Source organism: Phoenix dactylifera, chromosome 9 (genome assembly GCF_051530095.1).
Source record: "Phoenix dactylifera cultivar Ajwa chromosome 9, Ajwa_hap1_PhDact_Kaust_v1.1, whole genome shotgun sequence".
NCBI lineage: Eukaryota > Viridiplantae > Streptophyta > Magnoliopsida > Arecales > Arecaceae > Phoenix > Phoenix dactylifera.
In genome coordinates, this window is record NC_143198.1 from 31,884,832 (window position 1) to 31,909,981 (window position 25,150).

The window sequence follows — 25,150 nt, forward strand, 5'->3', positions numbered from 1 at the left end:
TTCATGTTAAAAAAATTCTGATTTTTCCTTGAAAAATCAATAATCAAATATATTTTTATATCAAATAAACTAGAGGATATCAAATGCTCCCTTTTTTTTATTGGGAATTCCAATGCTTTTTAAATCAAACTGTCACGAGTATTATAAAGCATAAGTTTTTTTTTTAGGTTAAAACATAAACATAAATTTGAGCAAATTATTCTTCATGCCGGATAAAAACATAACATCACCAATGGTCCCATATCCATACATTTCTTCCCCCTCAAATAAGTGGAATTGTAACAAATTGAGCGTGCCATCAGAGGGCTGCTCTTTAAGAAGAGAAGGATTTGAGGCCAATTGTTAGTGGAAATTAACTGAAAAAAAAAAGAGAGAGAGAGAGAGAGAGCGAGAGAAAATGGTACTTACGGCGCTAGCACGTAAAAAGTGGTTCAATATTGTTACCGCTCGATCGGGAGTATCTGATGGGTCGGATCGAACGGACCCGCAGGAACCCCTCTCGAGGCTATTTCGGTCATTCCACTCGAAGTAATCATTTTGGCCTTTTTAGGGTTTTTAGATCGCTATAAATTGAGTATTCTAGGGTTTGCGACTCTTCGCACCGGGCGCCAACCCTTTCGAGGCTGAGGAGGCAGGATCGGGACCCGTTTTGCCGTTTTCTTCTCTCTTGTAATAAGAAGTCGACTTGCTTCTTCGTTACCTCTCCAAGGCTTCATTTCTTTTTTTGCTTTCTTTAGTTTGCTGTCGAGAGTTATCTTTTGAATGATCGAAGGTTTAGGGTTTTGATCGTGGTATATTTATCAGATCTTTCATTGGTTGGTTCCGGTGATTGTAACATCTGAAAGTATTTCTAGAACTACCGGATATCTCTTTGGTAGATTAACATTGCTGAAAATTTAGGGTTTCGACCCGTAGTTGAATTTTGTTTACTTTTAATTTGATTTATGAGTTGGTACCCGTAGTAGATTTTGATCGTTTGGATTGATTGTGCTGCACCGAAAAATTTCCCCGTCTGATGTTCTTCTTTAGCGGTAGATTGTATTTTCTTAACTATGCTTTAAGATCATTCTTGAAGGAGACATTTGTATGATTATTAAGTTTTAAATTTGGCACTCTTAGGGTTTGGTCTTTTTCGCTATTCATTTTTTCTTTTTATTTCTATGGCCTGAAGTAGCTTGAGGTACTCCCGGTTCATGCTTCTATCTTCTTTTTTCTTTGTTTAATTTGGTTTCTGGTTTAATCCTTGCAGTCAAAATGGCTACGGTTCCTGGACCACTTATCTGGGAGATTGTGAAGAGAAACAATGCTTTTCTTGTCAGGCAGTTCGGTAATGGCAATGCCGCCGTGCAGTTCAGCAGAGAGTCCAACAATCTCTACAATGTGAATTCCTACAAGCACTCTGGTAAAAAGTTCAGATTTTGATCTTGTTTTCGTTATTTATCCTTTTGGTTGGGTTGAGAGGGGGGGGGGGGTTGCCCATGGATCTGTGTTGTATATAATTTGTTATGCCACATGAAAAATTATAGGTCTGGCGAACAAGAAGACGGTGTCTATTCAGCCAGGAGGGAAGGACCTCTCTGTTGTTCTTGCGACAACTAAGACAAGGAAGCAAAACAAACCTGGTAATCTGTATCACAAATCAGTCATGAAGAAGGAGTTCCGTAAGATGGCAAAGGCAGTCATGAACCAGGTACTGTTTCTTCTTTTAATTTTTAGTTGGTTTGATGCTACCTTATTGCCTTTCTATTTAGTATGATATTTTTTTGTGTTGTTTATTTGGCATGAAATTCTTTTATGCATCCATTTTTCATCTATTTCTTGCAGTTATTTTATCCATATTTTGTTGTTTTCAAATGCATTCTACCTAGCCGGATTAAAGTCCTCTTCTTTACCATCTTCTGGCAATGGAAATTGGACTCCATATGATACCTTTTTTTGTTACTCTGGGAAGTGAAGCTTTTTATCTTTTTTGTGCCAGAAAAGAATGAGCAGAAAATTAGAAAGTAGTATTGAGATGATTGTTTATAATGCCCCTTGTTAGCATGTGTTTACTTCTGTAAGGGATTCTGCTCAGTAAATATGTTGCTAGTCTTGAACTTCAATTCTTAAATCATTAGTTTCCAATGCTTGCTTGCACAAAACGTTGCTCTACAAGCTTCCAGCTTTGCAACTACCATAAAATGGGATCTTGGAACAAAACTTACAAGAAGGTTCTTCAAAACGATGTTCTGATCAGAATTGATTTTTTTTTTTTTTTTAACTTAGCTGTGGTATGTTCTATAATTCTAGAACTAAAAACCTGCATTTCGGTGAAGCAGTTTTGGAACCAATGGCAAAGTTTCTTTCTTAGCCCATAACTTTGATCTCATGGCTCCAAAGAACATTGCAAACATATTTTATTATTTTTGCCTGATGAATGTAGTTTAAATGAAAAAGTTGTTTCATATTTGATGATGTTCTAGTAATATGCATTCTGACATGACTACTATCTGTGTTAATTTTAGACTTTGACAATGTCAAGGTTCTATTTGTATAAACCATTTGTCCATGTAAATCTGACTATCACAAAGTCAAACAAACATTTGTTGTCACATTTCTATTGTACTCGTTCTAATTCTATCAGACAATGCTTTGTTTGAGTAAGCAATAGTAATAGGGTTTGGATTTCTGTGCTTTTTTTCTTATTGCTCTTTCCTGTTGGCGGCATGGACCTACTGGTTTTTGTGGAATCAATATTACTGTGTTTAAGTGCCATGATGAGCAGCTAACATGCAAGAAGATCTGATCAACTGGTTGGGTCTTCAATGAAATATACTTGTTACGCTTGGCTTCTGAGCTTTTTTTCCCCTCTCTTTCTAATTCATCGCTCTATAAGTGATAGTGGAGAACAAGATCATGGTTCTTTATCCTTACTAGACCATGAGGTTTGTTTCTACAGGGTAGCTTTCCATTTCCTTTTAACTAGTAGGGTTGAATTTTTTGTTTTCTTATTTTCTTTTTAATTGCTCTTTCCTATTGACCATATTGGCTCACCAAGTTTTCTAGAATTCAAGTTTAAACATGTAATTGCAAATTTCCTTTCTTCTTTTAGTCCAATATTGATAAAACACTGTAATGTTAAGCTTCTAACATGTAAGAAGATCCTTTCAACTGATCAGCCCTTTAATGAAATATACTTCATACTTGGCTTCTGAGCTTTGTCTTGCATCATCTAATCGCTTTACTGTTATAGGTCATAGTGGAAAACAAGTTTGTGGTTCTCTATCCGTAGTATGCAATCAGATCAACTTCTAGGGGGTAGTCATCCTTTCCCTTTTAGTTATTGCATTTCAATGAATTTAGTGGGACGTGGATTTGTTGTTTTTATACTCTAGTTTCAATTTTTGGACCTACTAATCCACACAATGTATTTATACACAATTGTCTAATTGTTATTGGCTTTTGCATTGTTACATTCATCGTGGCAACGATTAGTAACCTCAAAGTAAGGTTAGTCACATTAGTTCATTAGTCTTGGTTTCTAGTCGCTTTTTCTCGGATGGATGATTTTTTTAAAAAATGTTTTCGCACAGCCGCCTGTAGACTGCGATCACTATTGTTCACTCCTTAATCTTCTTTTCATGGAGCATTTGGTGATGGATCATTTATTCACATTCAAAGATTTATTCTTGGCATTGGATTACGATTCTGATCGTTCGTAATTCATGGTTATTAATCTTTTATGTTTTGTTCTTGTCTTTAGGTGACCGAAAACTACTACAGGCCAGACTTAACCAAAGCAGCTCTTGCCAGGCTCAGTGCTGTACACCGCAGTCTCAAGGTTGCCAAGTCTGGTGCAAAGAAGAGGAACAGGCAGGCTGTTAAAGTAAAATACTAGGTTTCTGGATGGTTGGTTCTGCAACTATTTGTTTTTGTTCTGAAGAGTTTTGTTGAAGACCCCGCAAATAGAATCATGAGACCATTTAATTATTTTACCAAGTTTCGTTTTGAGATGCCTTACTCGCTTTGGCGCACATTTTGAGTATTAGATGATTTTAGGCCCTCCAGTCGTTTATCAATATCGATCTCATCATTTGGTGAGGGGAATGTTATGCCTTTCATTTGGTGTAATATCATCAGAAATGAATGTGCGTTATACTGTGTGGAGGAGGTATGAGCAACCATTATATTGATTATATGCTTGGCAAACAGCTTACCACCAGCGGTATTTCTGTTTCTCGACAGACTGATTTATCCTGTGTAAAACCTAATTGCTGAGCTCTGATCTCAGGAAATTAGTCCAGATTAAATGACTTATCGGCCAAGGGCAGCTGCAAAGATGCAGGTTGGCAGACCCATCGACATATGTTATGTATATTTGAAATATGTAGTCTGACCTAACATCCAAGGACAGGCTTTGTCGCAATAGGTATAAGCATTAAATGTATCCCAAAATATTGACAACGCCGGCAGTACAAGGCCGTCTGCACCATATAATAAAGCATAGGACCATTTTTAAGAATCTGGAAGAATTAGGCCATTTTGAACATACTCCTTTTGTTTTTAAACAAACATGGTGAACGTGTTTGTGCTTAACACTTCCAAACCGTGCATGGTTTCTGAAAATTTTCACCATATGTACACATAAAAGAAGCGACCGGTACCCCACAATGTTTTGCTGCTCCCACCCAGCAACTTTATGGACTTGTTCATTGGAGAAAACATTTGAGGTGGAGCAAGAAGTTGAACCTAAGAGCAACAGCTGCTCTTCTGGGCAACAGGCCGACCTTGCATTCGTATCGTAGCTGGTTTGCTGGCATTCGTAGCTGGTTGGCTCGCCATCCTGCATCCAAAAATTCAGCAGGGTTCTAAAGGCTGTCGAGTATTTACAGTTGGAAATACAATTCCCCAGGGATTGCTAGGTTCGTGTATTGTTATGGATGATACGTTTTTATGGTCAGTTAACTTTCCGTTCAGATGGATCAGGATAGTGTGTTAGTATCCAAAGATCATCTAGAACCCCAAGTCAGAAGAAATGGAGAGCTCGCTGACACAAACTAAAAAATAGAAGCAGCTCACCGATTCTTTATCTCTGCTGTCATGGTCATAAATGCCTTCTCTACATTAGTGGCATCCTTGGCACTGGTCTCCAGTAATGGTATCCCAATCTCATCGGCAAATGCCTTAGAAGCAGAAACATGAGATACTATTAGTTGTGAATAGATCATGTGACAATCTTGTGTAAGACATTAAGTAGATCTTGCCTGATCCTCGAGAACAGGGTGCACATATAAAGATATTAGCCAAAAAAACCTTAGCAACATATACCTTCCCAGTTTCATAGGAAACCACCCTATCAGCATCCAGATCACATTTGTTTCCTACCAAAAGCTTGTTCACATTGTCGCTTGCGTACCTATCTATCTCATTTAGCCATTGCTTGACATTATTGAAACTCTCTTGGTCAGTTACATCATAAACAACCTGCAAGGACAGACCATCAACCCAGACTGTATTTTGAAGCATTGAAATGCAATTACATGACAACTGAGATATGATGACAGAACTCACAATTATGCCATGGGCACCGCGGTAGTAGCTGCTTGTGATTGTCCTGAAGCGCTCCTGTCCAGCTGTGTCCCACTAAACCGCAAAGAGAAAAAAGAAGTCAAAGATTGAAAAGCCACTAAATATTCCATGGCACAAAGGTATTACTTACAATTTGAAGTTTTATGGTTTTCCCATCCTGCTCTACTGTACGAATTTTCTAATGAGACACAAGAAAATGTAACTACATTAACGGAATGGGAGTAAAAGAAAGTAAGACATTAAAGCATGAAACAATACTTACAAAATCAACACCAATAGTACTGATATAACTCTCTAAATACGAATCATCCTGCACAAAAGGAGGGAAAAGGTAAAACCTCCTTCCTACAGGCTTAATGCAACTGTCATTAAAATCAGATATTAAAGAGCACTTCGAAGAAATAAGTGATGAAGGATTCATGAATCCACATGGACATGCATACCAATCAGAAATCAACAGATGAAACCACCCTGTCATACATTAAACAACTACCCATCATGCAATTAGAAACACATTAAAGGCAACTTTTTATGTTGAGAATATACATGAAGCAACAATGTGTTCAATTGTATAAATAGAAGAAACAAATATTGTCACCTTAATACCTGATAGATCGTGACCAGTGAAGAAAACAAAGAACATTGCCAAACTAATTTATGGTAAGTAGGTTTGAGCACACCAACTCAAAAGCATCATAAAGATACATTAGAAGAATTAAAATTTACAACTCAAAGTCAAAGCTCATTTAGTACATTGACCTCAGCAGCGGGGCACAACCGCAGTTAGGACCATAGGTATGCACCACCACCACCACCGCATGCACCCCTTTCCCCCAACCAAGAGAAAGAGAGGGGGGCACAAAGAAATACTACATAATGTAAGAAATTTTACGAGAATAGAGGATTAAAATAAATAACACAAATTCCACAGTAGTACAAATAAATCATGGCTAACAGCTACTTAATGTACTTGATTTGACATGAAGAGGGTAGGGGATCCAAATGGGCCAGCTGAGCTGAGATTTTCTGAATTCACACTAGGACTGGCCCAAAGGGCCTAATACCCAGCCCACACAATATAAAAGTTAGCATGTGGGAAGGCCATTTGCATGTTTCTCACTATAAACAACAACTGCTTTTTCTTTTTCCTTTTTGTTCATCCCGTGTCATGCGATCAAGCAAAGGTTTTGAAGTTTGTGAATGCCTCTCTTAATTCAGTTTGTTTCCCTGTTGCATGTGAGTAAGATCCCAAATCGTGCAACCAAGCACAAAAAGAAAAGTAGGGTGTCCCAGTGCACGAGGCTCCCATCACAGCTTGGTCTGGGGAGGGTTAGACATACGTACCTTTACTACTATTTCCTATTTTGATCCGTGACTCCTAAGTCACAATAAAGTAATCTTACTGTTGTGCCAAGACTCGCCCTCTATCATGCAACCAAGCAAATGTTTAAAATTTTATAAAGATCCCATTTTCTCAGTTTTTTGCCCTTCGAATGTAGCTTTAAAATTCCTTCAATAGGACTACAAATAAACTCATGCTGCCATTATAAAAGACATCTTTAACCACCAACCCCCAGACACCTGCCTTATCATTTCTATCATGATTTGATCAATGGATAATCATGTTTTCTCCTAGCATCAGTTACCCGTCTATTTGTTGGCAGCAGGCACAAAACTTACAGGGGGATATTTGAACAACACAGAATGTACTATCCTACTGCAATGTCCAATAAAAAATTTACCTTGACAAATCAAGTGTCATCTTGGAATCTTAATGAAAAATTTAAACATGCACACCAACCCTAGTGATTTGATGAGGAGATAAAATTATACTTTGTAAAAAGAGAATTGCCAAATACAGTCTACAGAGTTGTTTGAAAATAATTCAAGTTCTTGCCAAAGAGGATACAGTAATATGCCAATAAAACTGCTGTGCCCAAGTTTGTCTTTTGCAAAACATGGATAAAAATCCCCTTTTAAAAAATGAAGATTATAAAAATTAGAAAAAGGTGTTGGATTGAGTAGAAATGAGCCAGTACCTGAGAATTATGCCAATCATGTTATTTTCTTAAAGTCTTTATCAAACCATAAAAAGGTGTTGCCAATGAATTTTCTTAAAGTTGTCTTTTCAACAACTTGACAACAACGAATATACATATTCAGTCTTCCATGAATGAATCACTAAAGCACACTTCGTGCAGTGGGTGTCAACCTTTCACTTAAGTTGCTTATTTGATTTAACATGTTAATAGATGTTCCTAGACCTTTCTGAAATTCTTAGCCAGATAAAGGGTATTAAAGCTAGAGGATGACAGAAAAGCAGGAATCTCAAAGCAATGAAATCAGTGAGATTCAAGAATAATAAAGGTGGAAAGAAATAAGAAAAGGTGTTTACTGTGAATCTTAATAAATGACATGTGCAATAAGTATGGGTAAAAATAAGAAAGGATTTCACCGCAAATCTTAATAGTAGGCATGACTTTCCAACCCCTGAATCTCCAATAAGCAGAAGCTTGAAAAGATAGTCACTACAAAATATATAATTCAGTTAGAGTTGCTCTTCATACACTTAATTCTTAGCTAACAGAAAAAGGATGCAATGCATGTTTATTTTGAAAGCCTGACAAAAGAAGAGGGGAAAACTTTTATTTTTTCTATGTAATTTTCAAAGACTACTGACCTTTAAGAAAATTCTAGATTCATTAAGATTAGCCAACTATATGTATAAAGTGTTTGCCATCAATAAAATAAAAGAAAAATAAGAGGAAAGTAACATGAACATAAGGACGGGGGGCATTGTATCCCTTAATTGACACCAGCTGCGTACAATTCATCATTCACAAAATGTCCAAGAAACAGGAAAAGAAGAAATGATCTCTAATTCGTTTTTACCCTGACATCCAATTGCAAGACACGTACGTCTTGTCACAAGTCACAATTGTGACAACCATGCTCTTTTCTCTTGGGAAACAACCCACTTTGTTCACTTCCAGTTACTATTCCCATCATGAAACAAGCTAAGCAAGTTCCTTTTGTGAGATAAGAGTATAGCTAAAGGCATACCCCTTGGATATTGATGTTGTATGCCTTTGAAGCCAAATAACTTTAATAATAAATATTTGAAGTCATGCTTCAAACACTTTCATGCACTCCATTCATACAATTTTGGCATGTTTATTACTCATTGACCTTTAAGCGGAGAGAGAGAGAGAGAGTTTTTACATTGCATATTCTGTGATGGCTAAGGTCAAATCAGAGGATGATCCATCTACTCCTACAATAGATGTGTTGCTTAGCTGGGCATTATAGTCAAAAGGCTGTCATGATAGATGGTATCCCTTAATAGAAGAACAACTGTTTCACCAGGCAAAGCGCAGTGAAAGCCCTCAATAAAAACAGGAGTGTTTCACATATAACGATCCTAAAAGTTGTGAAGATGCTTTGTTTGTTTCTTTTTCCTTTTCCTTTTTTTTGGGGGGGTGGGGGGGGGATATGATGGTTTAGAGACATCAAATACATGATTCATATGTTCAGGCCACATATTGTTGGTTCCAATGTAGTCATATGAGGGCCAAATAGGAGCGCTGCGTATAGTAATATGCACATAGTTCCCTAAACAATTGGATTAGCTTAGAAGTGGAAGTGGTTTAAAAAAAAAAGGAATCCACCATCTCATATTAGTATTAGGATGGTGATACAAGTGAACATAAATTTAAAGATCCAAGTTGATTTTTCCCATTTTCTCATGGTCTGCAATCAAGTATTTGGTTCCTCCCAAGTCCTGATAGAGCTCATAAGATACTAGTTATGAATCCAATAGTATGACCATTGCTATTTTTAGAAATATTCATGTTTGGGTTAAAATTATAGATTAAACTGCAAGGTAATTACTACATTGTGAACATGGAACAGCATTCCAGTGAAAAGCTATGTTCTTTCGAGCTCTTTGCCTTGATTAGAGAAATATTCATTATGCAAATATATTGGATCATGCAGTTAGCTATTTTGTGATCTTTTTTTTTTAAGGGAAAAAGGAGAAAAAACCCACCTGCCTGCCTTTTTATCAAGGCTGTTTTGTAAACTTAAGGGTCTCCAACTGAAGATGGTTTTGCTGACAGAAGCAGTGGCTCTTTTTCTATGTTCTCGCCTTCAGAAAAATAGCAGTCAGTCCCCTTGAGAGCATCAGGGAGAACCATAATACCTAGCCACTTATAGCGTATGTGTGTGTGTGTACTAGAATTCTTCTTCCCGAACAATCTAGAGAAAGAGAAATAAGGAGTTTAGGAGAAAAATTAGCAACTATTGGAGATCTAGAAAACACCATTATTGTAGTTCATTAGTTACTAGATTGCCTCGTCTCCATCCTCACTGGCTTACTTTGGATTAGCAATTCATCCTAAAACATCCATAAAAAAACATATTGCATTTTGCTATTATGAAAACACATGTTTAGCTATGATCAATTCCTTCTGGCTGATGGCAAGAAACCTATCATTGCCTGAATTGTTTCCTGCTGGTGGAACACATAATCAGGCAGCCCAAACTTTATTTTAACTGCTGGCCGAGCCCCTTTATTCCAACAGTCAAAAAAGTGACATTAGAACATTACTCATTGCATTAACTAATGAAACCAATTTTTACATCTTTGAAACCTTCTAATCCTAATAAGCAAAATTCTTTTGTAGTATATCTAGGACTAAAATGTGTGAATTCGCCTGTTCCCCATAAGTTAGTTATAGCGGCAAACCATGTGAATGTCGGGATTGCAATTGTGAAAAAAGGAGGCAGCAATGGTGAGCCTTGCTGATATCAAGGATCATCCAAGCTGGTTGGTGTGATCCAGCAGGGAAATTGCATAAATCTTGACGCAACAATTGCGGAAAAGAGGTGATGGTGGTGAACTTGACAGATACAACAGATCTCACTTTCTTTCCACAACCCAGTCCGAATTCTAACTGCTTAAAGCAAATAATCATCATTCAGGAATCAGGAATATATCATGTCATGCCTAATTGCCACAACTTAAGTTATGGCTCTAGTATGGTTCGTAAAATCTGATTATAAAACCCATGTCAATGGCTAGTGGTCTGGTCTGCATTGTCATAACCCAATCGAGTTGATTTGCATCTCTAGATCTACGTGAACTTTGTAGGGAGAAAATAAATCGAAGTAGCAACGAACTGGTTCTGATTATAGGATCCCTGGTACAAATAGTTAACCATCTTGTTGTGATCAAATAAACATGTTCAATGTCACCACAGCTAAGTGTGTTTGATGTAGTTTCGCTGCTTCTTATTTATATAGTGGGGGGTGGCATAAAGAAGTTGTTAGATAAATTGATTTCTTGCAATATCACGAGGGTAACAAAGAAGATCACACTTACTCGAGTAATCTGAAGACTTTTGCATTCCAATAAAATCTCGATGGGAACAAACAAAAACATAAAATTATGGTTAAAGTTATCCTCCATGCTCATTTAACTCTGCTCGCTCAACTTCTCCCGAGTGTTGAAGTAGAAACGGCAGATAAACGCAAGATTCAACTATATGCCACTCATGGCGTCCTTCACATCGGCACGTCTCTCAAAATCTTTTTATTTATTTATTTTCAAATGTTTGCTCGATCAGATGGGAATATTAAATTTTAGGAATCAAATCATTCAGCACCCTTCTAAAAAATCCATTACACCAAGCACGTGCAAGGAAAGCTATTACAATCGCATCAAACCCAACCGTGAACAAAATCACCAACCATTTTATCCAGCACACGATACCAAACAGGAAAAAAAAAATCAAGAAAGCAATCGAGAACGATTAAGACGCAAAGGAAACACGTAAAGATCAGCAAGCTAAGGCTAGCCCTAGAAGAACTTACTATTCGGGATTCATGGCGGAGGAGCTGGAACTGAGATCGACCTTTCGAACCCTAGAAAGCCTCTTTGGGAGACCAGGGGGGAAGGAATTGAACGAAAGCTAGGGGCCGAGCTCTTCTTCCACCTCCTGGGAATAGAATAGGGGAAAGGAAAGGGGGCGAGAGGGGTTGGGACTTGAGAGGTATTTGTAGACAGAAGAGGAGACGCGGCTCCGGTTGGTCGGATCGACGCTTTGTCACCGGCCACGATAGCGCGCGGTGGGGCAGCATGGAAAACCCTGTGAGTACAGCACACACACCAGCTTTACCGTATATATATACATATATATATATATATATATATATATATATATATATATATATATATATATATATACATATATATATATATACACATATATATACATATACATATATACATATATATACATATACATATATACATATACATATATACATATATATACATATATATATATACATATATACATATATATATATATATATATATATTATTTGTGCTAAAAACGAAAGTATTATATATAATTTGTACGAATACAAAAAAAAATCAAATAGCAGTATATCACGGAGTGCACTGGGCAACTCCATCTCTTCCACCCAGAGATGGTCCTTCGAGTGGTTGGCAACAAATGGGGCCATTCAATCTGCAACCCCATTAGCCTCTCTAAACACATACTTCGCTTGGAGTACCATTCCACCGCAAACCATGGCCTGCATATTTCTCAGCAGCGGATGATAATCATCAACCTCCCAAAAAACCTACTTGATCTACTCAACTACCGTAGTAGAGTCATCTTTCAGAAGGACCTCTCTTTCCTGCGAGGCACACCAGATGTAGTATAATTCAGGCCAGACCGCTCTCAGCTCCGCCCCCGGCATCGAGGTGTCAAACAAGTGGCGGCCTTAGCAACATTCACCCTAGAGTCTGCAGGTCATAATATCTTCGCATACAGTTTCTAAAGGACCCAAATTTTTTTTCCTAAAAAAAAGGAGGCTGCTTCATTTACGCGGTAAAATTTTTGTATGTTTGGTTGCAAGACCAACGGTGAGAAGAAACTTTTATCTTTTAAAGAAAATCTAGATTTTTTTATTTGTTTATTTCGAAGGAAAAGTATCCAATTTGGAGAGCTTATATTTTTGCTAGATTTTTTGTTATCAAACATACAATAAGATAAATATTGTAGCGAGCCTTGACCGAAACTGTTGATTGTGTTAATTTACTTTTCCTTGCCTAAATAACCTGATTAATTTACTCGTACTTGTTAGAGATGAATCTTTCTTGTTTTCATATGAAGAAAGTGGGAATTGAATTACCATGGATGAATTTATTACGAATAGATGCATTGCAAACTAAGTAGGGTGCGACGTCCCTCAAATAAAATCCTCTTATTGTTACGGGCAGAGCCTAGATCACCGTAAAGAGAAGGAAAAGAAAGAGAGAGGACATATCATACATTCATACTTGTGGTACTTCAGCCTCATGGAAAGCCGTATGGAGGAAGAGGAATCGGCATCGTATTAGCAGTGTGATTAGTAGGAGAACATGGCTTCGTATTACTGGATAAGCTTAAGCCTACGTGATTAGGATCTAATCAGTTCTTTTTTCATTGCTTGTTCTGGTACTTTTTTCTTCAGCATTTTTGTTTTGGCACGTCAGCAGTGATATCATAATCGAATAGCTTCCAAGCTGCTGGTATTGAGCTAACCAACTCTTGAAGGATTGTCACAGAAGCTGCTTCTGGGTGGGAGGCCATGCCACCACGTAAATTTCTTTTAATACTCCTTCATACTAATAAGTTGGGATATGTCAATATTTTGATAGTCAATTAAGTTTAATTCATAAATAACTATCAAGAAGTTATTTGAATCCCTCAAGAATGATGTGATCACTGGAGAATAACTTAATGAATTGTTCCACCAATAAAAATAATCGCACTACATTTGGAGGTTTTCGAATTTTTTAAATTTGAAATTCAGAAAGTTTGAAAATTAAAAAAAAAAAAGATAAAATGACAAAAGTATTAATCTAAAAAAATGATAATAAAGTAATTTCTTTTAATTTCATGTCCTAAGACTTTGATAAGCTTCCATTGCGGAACACGCATTCAAAGAAAAATCAAAATCGAAGGCACTAGAAGGGTGTGTGCCTGCTAATATTCCGACGTGGACCAAATCAACTCTGGTCGAGGACTAATGAGTAATGACTTGCTGGCTAAGTCTCCGAGCTCGAAGAAGCAGCGCGCTAATCCATACGTGTGGAGAACCTCCGTTGATCCAAACTTCAAACCTCTAAAATCCCGACAAGCAATCTAAAATTGAAGTCAATCCCACGGAACTCATCGCCAAACTTGGAGCCAAACCATTATAAATTCGGCAACCACCTCTGTCTCATAGAAAACACTCATGCCGAAGTCGGGAGTGAAGGCTCTGGCTCGGCCGCCGGAGGAGGCTGTCGCCGGGGACAGCGGCTCTCGATCGAAGCGGGCCCGCTTCGACCGGTGCTTCTCGGGGCTCGAGTTCAAGATGGAGCCCGGCCCGCTCAAGGATCTGGACCCGGAGAAGCTCAAGAACGAGATCAAGCGCTGGGCCAAGGCCGTCGTCGCCTACGCCCGCCAACTGAGCAACAGCTTTGGAAGCTCGCGCGAGAGGTCCGACTCGAGATCCGATTCTCAGAGACGAGGAGGAGGAGCGAGTTGAGATCGATGAAGGCAGGTCCAAAGAGATGACTCCTTTATACGTTTTAGAGAACTAAAAAAAAAGAAGAAGAGGAAAGAAGCTGTTCTCGAGAGCATTCGAATCCGTCGGCTAGTGATGGCGGGTGAACACGGTTGGTTGGGTTGGAGTCTTGTGCATGGAATGCGTCAATAGAAAGATGGTTTAATTAGTCTTGTTTCAAGGTTTACTATTTTTCACAGACACGTATGTTCTCTTTTGTCCTTGTTTGCTTCTCTTGGTGTGGAAATGTGTGCACAGATGCTTCAATGCAAATTTTTCATACTCACTATATTCAATTTTCTGATATTATTCTGCTATTTTTTTCACATTATTGAGGTTGTTTATAAGAATGAAAAACGATATATATCATGGCCTCAGCTTGATACGGAGTTGTCGCTCTCGCTGTTAACAATTTATTAATCTTCGGCTCCAAAATCAGGAGTAGATGTTGGTCAGTAATTCTGCATTTATTTTTCTTTCTTTATTATTATTATTTTTTTTTTTTGGAGTGGGGCCTCCGCGTCATTTTGAAGCTTAGGACAGTTTTATGATTAAAAAGAAATTATTGATTGAACCAGATCTACTAGCTCAGCAATGGACTAATCCAATCATAAACCAACACGCACAAAGATAGATAAAAAAAGAGAGAAAAAAGAGCAATACAAACATATTTATGCGTATTAGCTCATGATCCACCAGCTCGGTGGTTGCTAAATGTCTTAAGCCGATGCAATAAAAAATTCTTAAGATATAACTTTAACAACCCAGGACCTCATCCAAAATAGCTAGCTGAAAGGTGTTATTTGAATTTTTTGATCCTGTATAAGTACCCAAAATCTACTCAGCAAATAACCGATGTGGGATTAAACACACGCCTGCATGAATCCTCACATATTCTCCCGTTCAAGCTCTAACGTTTTCGCTAGGCTAAGGGTTCAAATCCATTCAAATCTAATTACAAATATTACGATCGGCCCGTGGTCAGCCCCAATGGATCCATACTGCAGTGTTCCCTAGTCCACTTAGGTTATGGGACAGATCCACTCTGATACTATTTGTAACAACTCAGGACTTCACCTAAAATAGCTAGCCAAAAGGTATATTTGGTTTCTTTGATTCTGTACAAGTATCCCAGATCTATTTAACAAATAATCGATGTGGGACTAAACACACACTTGCATAAGTACATCCGTACGGGTTCTCACAATAACCAAAAGAACAACGAAGGCGGAATCCTTCCACTCGAAAACCTTACCGAAAAAAAAAAAAGAAAAAAAAAAGCTCCATTAGCCCCACTTAATTTATAACTTTCAAATAATCGCAGAGCTGCAATGTGGCACCGAAATGAAGCGGGATAGAGTCCATCGATCAGATCAATCAACATGAAAGTTTTCCGGTCTATTTACCCTTCTTCAGTTTCTCTTCACCTCCGAGTTGGAGATACGTGTCCCGTCCCTGTCACCTACATTAACTCACTTCATGCGCAACAAAACAGAGCAGAAAAGCAGGAGGGAATAACCTCGGGCACAAAATAAGAGATGGCATGCAACGAGAAGCTGCGATCACAAGAAAGTCTCGCTGCATTTACAGTTTTAAAGGGGCGTGATAGCAGCAATTGTCAATAAAGTTGTACGCAATCCATCTAATCACAAAGTAAATCTTGTTGGGAACTTTCCATTTTAGCACTACAATTTGCCTATGTTCTCTCGTGATCATAAGATTTCCTATATGAAATCTGAAGGATATTTGGTAGAAAGATTCCTACGCATGAAAAGAAAAGTAACACTAAATTGCTTTTGGGTGACTGTTTTATGTACTTGCTAAAATTGGCTCGGCAGGTCTACATTCAACCATGCTGCTATTTATGGTATTAATTTGTGGATTTGTGCTAATCCTCTCCTGCCACGCGATAGAGAGCAGCATTAGTTGGTAGTAAATGCTAGCCAATCAAGGTTAGGATCTATAATTGGCAATCTAGTAATGGTAGCAGAATACGCAGTTAATGTTTATGAGTGAAATCATATGGCAAAATTTTCACTTTTTTGCCATCCAATTTGTGTTTACCTTCTGTCCATCTTTTTTTTTTTTTGTGGTAAATTTAGATTTATTTTGCCACTCTAGTATAAGTACATCTAATGGAAATTAAAAAATTAAATAAATAAAAATTTAAAAAAAAATATGTGTCACAGTTGTTCATAATGTAGTCCTTGTGTTACGCATGCAAAAGCTCGCAGCTAATCATCCTGCGGTGTTTGAGATTTCAGCCCATGTTGTTGCGAACCTTGTACCAATGTGTTCTGTGTTGAGTGATGTTTGGAAAGGGGAGCAATGAGAGCAATTGATTGTATCAAGCCATGTTGAGTCGAGTTCAAAAGGTCTCAATTTAAAATTGATCCATTTATCTGATCCAGATCCCACCCATTTATCGTGGACTCGAGGCTGATTTAGCAGCTAGATCACCTTTAAAATTTAAGAAGAGAAAAGTAAAGAAAATGATAGCTTGACACCATAAGTCATAAGATGCCTCGGCCTCTAAGCTTGCACTAAACCCACCGAGCTCCTGGCCTTCGTGGCCCTATGGCCTTTGAGAGACCCAAAATCAACTAATTGATCTAGGAAATGATTTAGCTCACATCAGGAGCAACCACCTGCAAATTGGCCCGAGGCTAACTCATGAGATGATGCAAACTAAACCGCTGTTGTCAAGTGACCTTCTTGAAGGCTTTGATCCAGTCTTTTGAATTCAATATCGCTGATGCTTCTTGATAGATAGAAAAATCTAGGACTCTTGTTTAGCAGCTTCTTGCGCCTCCTTAAGTGATCTTGCTCGCCTAAGAGCCCCCAATGTTTGAACTTTCTCAAGATCAACTTTCATGATAGTACGAAAGAGAATGGTATGGTTAGCCAGATTTATGATTAGGAATTGCAGATTGGCAATTGTGGTTGCTGGTGGAAGTAACCTATTTGAGACCACAATACCTTGGGCTAAGTTGAGCGCTATCTGGGAGGGTCTAGGTTTACTGTCTTCCAATATTATCTAAAAAGGGGTCTAAAAATCTATGATTTCATCGATATATTAATTTAGACAAACTAGAGGGATAGCACTCATCCTCTGCTTGGAGATGTTTAGGGGCTTATCTCATCCATGGCTAATTTTGAAGCAAAACATGTCTATAAAGAGATTAAGGTGCATTGGGTTGCTCAGTCTATTTCCTTGGTTCCCAGCCAGTTTCATGATATTTTGATTTTGGATTCGGATGGGTGTATAGATAGGAGAGCTGCTTAATGTTAGCCATTAAAAATAAATGCCACGTAGATAAATGGGAATCTCTGGGCTGGATCAGCTGTTCCGTATCCCGTGTCGATTCCTGGCCCTCGAATCCGTTTCGTCGCCCGAACTTTCGGTCTATAAATAGGTCATCGGAGCAAGCCCTCTCCCGAGGTTTGCCTTAGTCGATGGAGGGGAAGGAGAGCGTTTTAGAAGCCATATACGAAGAGTCGGAGTTTGAGGCCGACGAAGAAACCCTAGACGCCGACGGTCTCCAACAAGATGTGGAGATGCTCGATGCCGAATCCCTAGACGCCGACCGCGGACCGCCGGCAGGGGACGGCGCCCCCTCGGCCGGAGGCGCCGACGGGGGCCGTGATCAGGCGGCCGGGGGCGGGTCTCGCTTCAGGAACCAGAGGCGGAGGGCGAGCAAGAAGAAGAACCGGAGGAAGAAGAAGGGCGGCGCTGCTTCCAGTATCACGGATATCAATAAGTAAGTTTTCAATCAGCACTTTCCATGGCTGCTCTGTGATCAAATTTTGAGTTTTGTGTTCCGTGACTGAATTATATCCATTCTTTGAAGAAATCCTAGGTTTTCTTTGTGTTGAAATCTTTCAGTTTTTTCCTGAGTTTTTCGATTACTTTCTCAAGTGACCATTAATCCATAATGAGTACACAGAAGAGAAGATGATGACTAGATGAAGGGTTTGATTTATGTTCCAAGAAAATGATATCCCATCTACTTTCCTTAGAAAGATGGATTTTGTGACTTCCGGTCTGCCTAACAGGAAGTTTTCTATTAATTTTTTGTAGACCATTTTCTCGATTTTTTTAAAAAAAGAAAAGAGACTTTCCATTTAAAAATGGGAAGAAACTTTATTTCATTGCCGTGTTCTTTAACGTTACATACTTTTCACAAGTTTAGATTCTGTTTTCTAAACCTGCATTTCTTTGCATATATTCTTTCCTTTTTTCCATAAGTTGAGAGTCTATTCTTTCTTAGTCTCTCTTAGTTGTTTGCTGGGATCCTGATAAGAGCATCCAAAGTTTAGGTTGTCTTTTTTAAATTGTTCTCGCGTCCAAGTTACAAGAGAGGTATGTAATTCTCTTCTGCTTGTCATTCCCATTAGATTGCATCCTCTAATGATTCATATTTTTATGACTCCAATATTCTGCAGGTTTGTTATAGACACATGCAGGCGCTTGAAAGAGAAGAAGTCATACTTAGTTTGGAATGCTGTAGGTTGTCTTGGTGTTTTGGTTGTTAGCGATCTTGTGAAAGAGGTATATATTTTCATCATTCATTGCATCAGCTTCTTTTTTGATTTTAGGAAACAACTCTTATTCCCTCATCATAATTTCTGGTAATATGGTTATAAAAACTAAAATTTTTACTAAAGTTGATGTGATGTCAAATCAATTTTTGCTGTTTGTTGGTAAAAGACTTCCACTGTCGACATGGATAAATAAGATGGCGATCAACTTGTCAAATCATGTTCTTTGCCTAATAAATGAAGTTGGAGTAGTGTTGCTGACTCTAGTTGGCGTTGGATTATCTGATGATATGGATAAATAAATAAGATGGCGATCAACGTGTCAAATCATGTTCTTTGCCTAATAAATGAAGTTGGTGTAGTGTTGCTGACTCTAGTTGGCGTTGGATTATCTGACTTTGGTGTTCTGGCTGTTGCAAGGTCCTCCATGCTCCTGTCTTAGCTTTCTTTTGATCATGCAGTCTATGCTGTTGTCCATCTCCATTGAGGTTTGCTAAAAAATGGCTTTTCTCTCTGTTCTACCCACTTGCTAGCTAATACTTTATCAATGTTCTAATGTGCCATATTCACCTTCTTCCCTTTCTGTGAAGCTATATGTATTTTAAAACTTACGCAGCAAAAGAAAATTAGCAACCTGATGAATAGTTGTTGATTGATATCATCATTGGAAATTTTTGATTCCAATGAACGTGACTTTGCAAAAGTCCATTTGAAAATGAGGCCTTGCTTTGAGATTAAGATGTCCATACAGTATATGATGGTTTCTAGTTTTGAGAGATAAGTTCTCTGTGATCCTGGAGAAGCTGTTATTTCCCATGTTGAGGGCATATTGGTATATTTTAGTGTTCATTATATTAATCATGGTAATATGATACATGACACTGACCTTCTTATATGCTTTTATTGCTGTTGAAGATGAGTGGCAAAGAAAAGCACATGATTACCAAGAAATTTCCTGTTATATGTCAAGGGAAAAAAATATCTTACACTTGCTGGTAGACAAGCTGTTAAATGATAAAGCCCCCAATGTATTGGTTGGTTTCAGAGTTATTCATCACTAGCTTTGTCTGTAATACTCTGATAGTTTCTGTATATATTTCTTTGACTTCTAGTTTGAAGTTCACATATATTTGTATGCTCATTAGTCATGTCCAAGAGTCCCCAAAAATAACTTGTCTTAGGTCATTGTTGTTACTATCTTATCAAGCATTTCACTAGTCTTCTTGTTAATACTAGATCTAGTTACTCTGTCTCATTACATTATTTGAGCTGATGAGGTTTTCCTGAGTGGATGACATTCTCGTCATCACTTGGCTTTGCCAGCAGGTGTTTTGTGGGGTTTGAATTAATGATGTGGCTATGATATCAGGAAAGGTTGATCCAAAGTCACTTATCTAGTTTTTTTAAGCAATTATGTATCTTCAAGCTGAATATGAAAAGTTCAACATGTCTAACTTTTGCTTGAGAATACTTGTTGGATGTCTTCACTGATGCTTTGACGTAATGACCCTCCAGCTTGTTTAAAAGTTATGATGAAATCTACAAATTTGTTTACCATATGAAGCCTACTTAGGTAGCTCATTGTAATGCTGATGTGATGGGTTGTATTTACTCAAGGAAGAGTGGATCTAGGATCACTCCTCCCTCCCCTTTTGTTCTCCAAGAAAGAAAAAAGGGATGAATATTAAATGCAAAGGCATGCCTTTAGCAGCATAACAAGAAACTCTTCTCATAAAATTCAATATTGTAATCCCCTTTCAGTTTATGCTCTATGTGCCTGTTCAATCAAATCAGTATACACAGTTGTTTTTTTTCGTTTTCTGCTTTCAGTGTCAACCATTTCATCGGCGTGTCATTTAACTCATATCTTTGCATGCATTTGTTTCTTTGCGTTGCACTAAGCAGAGTGGTATTACTTGCTTGAGCTTGCTGCACATGGCTTATAAAGATCATTGTGTGTAGAAATGGTGCTACTTTTCTATATCATGAGTCATCTAATTTGCTTTATTATCTCTGACATTTATACTGAAAAAAGTTGACATGATATTTGTGGTTTCTTGCTTTTAAATCGAGATAGAGAAATTCATGCAACAAAAGTTTTGTTACGTGATCTTTTGTTTAGATTGAGCGAGGAATTATTTGTGGATGATCAAATCTAGTGAAAGAAGTGAAGCCTTGAATTTTCACAAAGTCATTGATGGGGGTTAATTTGTTCAATTACTTATACATGATGGTCTATTTAATGTTAGTTTTTCTATATAATTCGTGGAGAAGAAAATGCTTAGATGATGAAGAAATTAAAATTTGACTGACCTACTCGCCCCTTTCAGCAGGTATGTGCAAAAGATGCAATGATCAGAAGATGTCTAACATGGTACGAAAATATTGTTAATCATTAATTTTGCTCTAGCGACTGCTGTCCTGTGAAAGCTGCGGATCAGCATTTGAATATGTTAAGACAACCTTTAGTAGATAGAAAGTATATGATGAAAGGAAGAGATAAGGGATGCAGGTTGAACTGAAAGTTGATCTGAAATCTTTTTGATAAGGATCAAATATCTTGGCGTCTTCAAATACATATTTACATGATTGCTTACTTCTATCATGTTGATGCAACATTATGTTGTTTAATTCAATTTGTTATGTCAAATGACATAATATTTTAAATATCTATGAATTTGTTAACAGATAACAGCTACCTCTACAGCTTTACCATGCATTGCATCCTTGTGGTTGTGGTTGATTAAGAGAACAGTTGAGACTTCGACGTTTTGGCAAGTAGAAAATCTTTTGCTTGGAAGTGTTTCTAGTCTTTGTTTGTTCCACCTAATGATCTTTTTGAAGAATTATAATTACTAATGTTGGAGAGCAAAAGCTAAAGAGCTGGCTCCAAGTATATAGCTATAAGTGGTGGATGCCAGAAAAATGTACAAGACATCAGTAACTCAGTAATATGGTGGAACAGTGTGCTGATGGCATTGGTTGTTTGGATGTTGTCATTGTGAAATTATTGAGAACATAAATGATCCCTGACCTTATTGTCATGCCATGTAGTTCTTTTGAAGTAAACTAGAGGATTAAGATTAATTAATATAGAGTAAAATAACTTTTCATCAGTTACTGTTTTTGACAACATTGTTGTGAAGTTCTTACTAGGTGTCTAAATGCAGGTTGAAGCCATTCAGAGCTGTGGAGGACAGAAGACTGCTGACGGAAGGCGCTTCCGCACAGGTGGTGGAATTTTATGGAGTATTCTGAAAACACGTGAACCAAATGTGTACAAAGAAATCATGGCAAAGGGGAGGGCATTTGAGGTATGAATTGATGGATGTGTAGGCTTGTATTTGTTTTGATTGCATCCATGTTCAGGTTGATTAATTTGGTGTATGTACTATTTGTCTTTGCTTATTTGAACTGGTTGAATGCTGCTGGTTTTCTCATGAAGCATTGAAACAATGGTATCGCCTAAGAGCATAGGGCAGCAGCATGTTTAATTTCATTTTTTAAAATTCCTGTTATATTTAAACATTTTATAAGAGGCTGTTTGGAGTCCTGTAAGTGAAGCCGCATGCAGGTCGAGTTGCAAGTGCGGGCTAGCCTGCTTTTTTGAAAACTTGTAACTCAAATTGCACAGTAAGTCAAGTTGCTCATTGAGCTGCAACTTAGAGCTATCTTGCAATAGATTGACTCAAGGTCAAAATAGCCGCTGGATTAGTTGCAGTAGCTCGAGTAGGTATCTTAATTATAAAAAATTCTCTTATCCTCCACCACCTCTTTCTCCTTCTCCTTTCCTTCTCATACCCTCTTCCACCATGCTCTCGGCCCCTCCTTACCATTGCTCTTGATGCCACCATGACCCTTGCCACCTATGGGAGGCCTATGGCCGCCTCCCTTGCCTTGAACTTCACCACGACAAGCCTCTCCTCCTTCTCCTCCTCCTCCTTTTGTTTCCTCTCCTTTTCCGCCCTGCCCTCAAGTCCCTCCTTGTCATGGCCCTCGATGCTGGCATGGCCCTCGATGCTGTTGCCGGCCATTGTCACCTTCGGGAGCCACCTTCTCTGCATTGGACTTCACCATGCCACCCTCCTTTGTACCACCTCCTCCTCCTCGTCCGTTGCTACCCACCCCATTCACCTCTCTCCTTCACCTTCTCTAATCTCCTCAAGGCCTACATAGCTGCTCGCTCCCTCCCTATGGGCGCCCAGGTCCTCGCCAATAGCGGCTTTGATGCCGACTGCTTCATCTATCCTTATCTTCATGTACCTCGAGTGCTCTTAGTTGGCTTTTATTAGCAAAGTGTCCAATAGAATGTCTCAATTTTTCGAAGGACTTGATTCTAGGAAAATTTCTTGCATATAAAGTCTTTAAAATAAAAAGTCCTATTCCTGGACCTTGCTTTATTGTGAGTTATGAGGTCGGTAGTTACGACCTGCCTTGTGATGAAAACATTTGAGGGTGAGTGGGAGGAGAGATTAAAAAAATTCACCTAAGATTCTCTCTCTTCTCCACGTTGTGTATATGTACGTAGAGTGCACAAGCACCATCAGACATCCACAACTCATAGCGGCCACACTTCTCATCTCCACCTTGTGGGGGGGGGGGGGAGAGAGAGAGAGAGAGAGAGAGAGAGAGAGAGAGAGGTGAAGGAAATGAGAGAGAACTGCAGAGGAGAGGTGGTAAATGTTGGAGGATTATGTTGCATATATTGGTAGTGATTGCATTCTTCTAGATTGAAAACCAGTGTGAGAAGTATTGTTAAGTTCCATATGCAGCTGTACTAGAGAGTGTTGATCTTTACTTATTTGTTACATTATAAACCGAGGACTGATTTGCAGTTGGCATTTGAGGTGTCTGGTACATGATTGTCATAATGATACTGGAATGCAGGAAAAGCTTTAGATAATAAACATGAAAAATTTGGTGCAAAAACAAAACCAAGCAATCTAAGCTCTTTGTCTGGATAGAATGTAATAAAAAGAGTTAAAAGAATGGGTCTGCATCTGAAAGGCAAGGACTCCGGGTACTCTGGATGGATTTTTCTCTTGTTATCTTAAACCTGTTGCATATGTGGGTTAATTGATATATGTTTGCAACATTAATAATCATGATACTTGATCTAGTTTAAATATGCTTTTAACTTGCTAAGATTCTGTGAGGTCCCTAGTGCCAGTTTGACTAGTAATAAGGCCAAGAATGCATGAATTAGTAACACAATGGGCAAGGTATGAGAGCCTAATGAGCATCACAAAGATGGATGTTTGTCATTATGTTTGATGAAGCTGAAGGGTTGAGCTTATGATGTTAAAAGTGATTGGAATTGAGATGGCAACGATCCTGCATTGAGAAGGGGTGTTGCTGCAGTGAAATGGCCATTGATGGGCCTTGAAAGGTAATCACTGAAGCAAATTCTGGTTTTTAAGGATATAAAAATGACACTTTTATGAGGATGTAGCTTGTCAGGAATGAAAGAGTTGTAAACCTGTCCTCACTTACGGACTGTTCTCCTTTATTTTATGACTTTTTTTCATCATAAGGAAAACTTGTTAAGTATTCAAATAATGTGCAGTAAATTGGGTGTGTTTACTCAATGGTAAGTTCATTAGTGTATTTTGTCTAGTAACATTTCCTGATTACGCATTTTGATGGTACTACCTTGTGTTTTGACCATTTACAGCCAACCCATATTCAACTCTTCATTTTCATAATCTGGACATATCACTGTTTCCTGAACTAATGGATTTATATCCTACTTCACAGAATATATTTGCATGGTTAAATGGTATTTTATCAGTACATTTTGCCAGCATTTTGTATAAGATCTGCACATTATATAGTTGGTGCTTAATGTTTTTGCTTTTATATGAAACAACCTTCCAGTTATTTTGGCCAACTTTATTTAAGATCGGTCTGCATTTTTAAGTTGTGCTCATAGCTAGAGCTATTGACATGCTTTCTTGCAGAGGCAATTTAGGCATGCAAAAGCACCACAGATGACAGGCAAGAGTGAAATAGCTACTTCTCAGAGTACAAATGCACCTGTTGAGGTAGCAGAAGAATTGGATGGTTCAGAGCAAATGCCAGATACTCATCAACAACGTGAATCATCTGATACCAAGATGGACCGCAAATCAGTACTGGATAGGATAAGAGTGCCAGTTGCTTACGATGACCTGTTTGAAGAGGGTGAGATACGGGAATCTGCCTAATTTTTTTATAAAGGTGGATCATCAATCTTATTTAACTGTTGATCAACATTTTCAAACAGACATACAACTGGAGGTTTTTCAGTTGAGGAGGCCGGACATTGTGTCTATTTTGTAGATTTAAAAGCATTAATGTAGATTGCATTTCTTGATGAAATCTTGGCCTTGATTGCTAAACGTTGATATAAGTGGAACACTTAAAGGACATTTTCCCAGGTTGGAGCTCCAGC

The 25,150-nt window shown here is 38.2% G+C and overlaps 3 protein-coding genes and 2 non-coding genes across 8 annotated transcripts; 4 read left to right on the plus strand and 1 right to left on the minus strand.

Moving 5' to 3' along the window:
• The first annotated feature begins 521 nt into the window (after positions 1–521).
• LOC103719256 (large ribosomal subunit protein eL28y-like) lies at positions 522–3,992 on the plus strand. 2 transcript variants are annotated; one of them, XM_008808409.5, is made up of 4 exons: positions 522–669; positions 1,250–1,402; positions 1,527–1,690; positions 3,743–3,992. In XM_008808409.5, exons 2-4 carry the CDS (start codon positions 1,255–1,257, stop codon positions 3,875–3,877), a joined length of 447 nt encoding a protein of 148 aa, XP_008806631.3. In that variant the 5' UTR covers positions 522–669; positions 1,250–1,254; the 3' UTR covers positions 3,878–3,992. The 2 variants fall into 2 exon arrangements, with proteins under 2 accessions (XP_008806631.3, XP_008806641.3); XM_008808419.5 differs by having other exon boundaries at positions 555–709.
• Positions 2,748–2,840, plus strand: LOC113463727 (small nucleolar RNA R24). The gene has a single exon (XR_003388493.1). It is a non-coding gene; the product is annotated as a small nucleolar RNA R24 (small nucleolar RNA).
• On the plus strand, positions 3,109–3,199 carry LOC113463729 (small nucleolar RNA R24). The gene has a single exon (XR_003388495.1). It is a non-coding gene; the product is annotated as a small nucleolar RNA R24 (small nucleolar RNA).
• A 484-nt stretch (positions 3,993–4,476) lies between the features above and the next one.
• Positions 4,477–11,720, minus strand: LOC103719268 (ras-related protein RIC1-like). 3 transcript variants are annotated; one of them, XM_008808439.6, is made up of 8 exons: positions 11,443–11,720; positions 8,024–8,096; positions 5,831–5,878; positions 5,699–5,746; positions 5,551–5,622; positions 5,308–5,463; positions 5,059–5,162; positions 4,477–4,822 (listed from the first exon to the last, which is right to left on the minus strand). In XM_008808439.6, exons 1-8 carry the CDS (start codon positions 11,454–11,456, stop codon positions 4,729–4,731), a joined length of 609 nt encoding a protein of 202 aa, XP_008806661.1. In that variant the 5' UTR covers positions 11,457–11,720; the 3' UTR covers positions 4,477–4,728. The 3 variants fall into 3 exon arrangements, with proteins under 3 accessions (XP_008806661.1, XP_008806652.1, XP_008806672.1); XM_008808430.6 differs by having other exon boundaries at positions 5,308–5,622; positions 11,443–11,622; XM_008808450.6 differs by lacking the exon at positions 5,699–5,746 and having other exon boundaries at positions 11,443–11,617.
• Positions 11,721–17,499: 5,779 nt separating this feature from the next.
• Positions 17,500–25,148, plus strand: LOC103719281 (phosphorylated adapter RNA export-like protein). The gene is made up of 5 exons (XM_008808459.5): positions 17,500–17,936; positions 18,622–18,727; positions 21,888–22,031; positions 24,678–24,900; positions 24,983–25,148. The coding sequence occupies exons 1-5, from the start codon at positions 17,632–17,634 to the stop codon at positions 25,036–25,038; spliced, it is 834 nt and encodes a 277-aa protein (XP_008806681.3). The 5' UTR covers positions 17,500–17,631; the 3' UTR covers positions 25,039–25,148.
• Positions 25,149–25,150: the final 2 nt, after the last annotated feature.

What these genes read in the sequence shown, in the direction of transcription:
- LOC103719268 (XM_008808430.6), bottom strand. An exon ending in AAACCATAAAACTTCAAATT is followed by an intron (nt 5,623 to 5,698) that starts GTAAGTAATACC and finishes TTTGCGGTTTAG; the next exon opens with TGGGACACAGCTGGACAGGA. An exon ending in TTTCCTATGAAACTGGGAAG is followed by an intron (nt 5,163 to 5,307) that starts GTATATGTTGCT and finishes TCTGCTTCTAAG; the next exon opens with GCATTTGCCGATGAGATTGG.
- LOC103719281 (XM_008808459.5), top strand. Translation starts at nt 17,632, where the DNA reads ATGGAGGGGAAGGAGAGCGTTTTAGAAGCCATATACGAAGAGTCGGAG. An exon ending in TTAGCGATCTTGTGAAAGAG is followed by an intron (nt 18,728 to 21,887) that starts GTATATATTTTC and finishes GTCTAAATGCAG; the next exon opens with GTTGAAGCCATTCAGAGCTG. An exon ending in CAAAGGGGAGGGCATTTGAG is followed by an intron (nt 22,032 to 24,677) that starts GTATGAATTGAT and finishes GCTTTCTTGCAG; the next exon opens with AGGCAATTTAGGCATGCAAA.
- LOC103719256 (XM_008808409.5), top strand. Translation starts at nt 1,255, where the DNA reads ATGGCTACGGTTCCTGGACCACTTATCTGGGAGATTGTGAAGAGAAAC. An exon ending in GAATTCCTACAAGCACTCTG is followed by an intron (nt 1,403 to 1,526) that starts GTAAAAAGTTCA and finishes GAAAAATTATAG; the next exon opens with GTCTGGCGAACAAGAAGACG. An exon ending in CAAAGGCAGTCATGAACCAG is followed by an intron (nt 1,691 to 3,742) that starts GTACTGTTTCTT and finishes TCTTGTCTTTAG; the next exon opens with GTGACCGAAAACTACTACAG.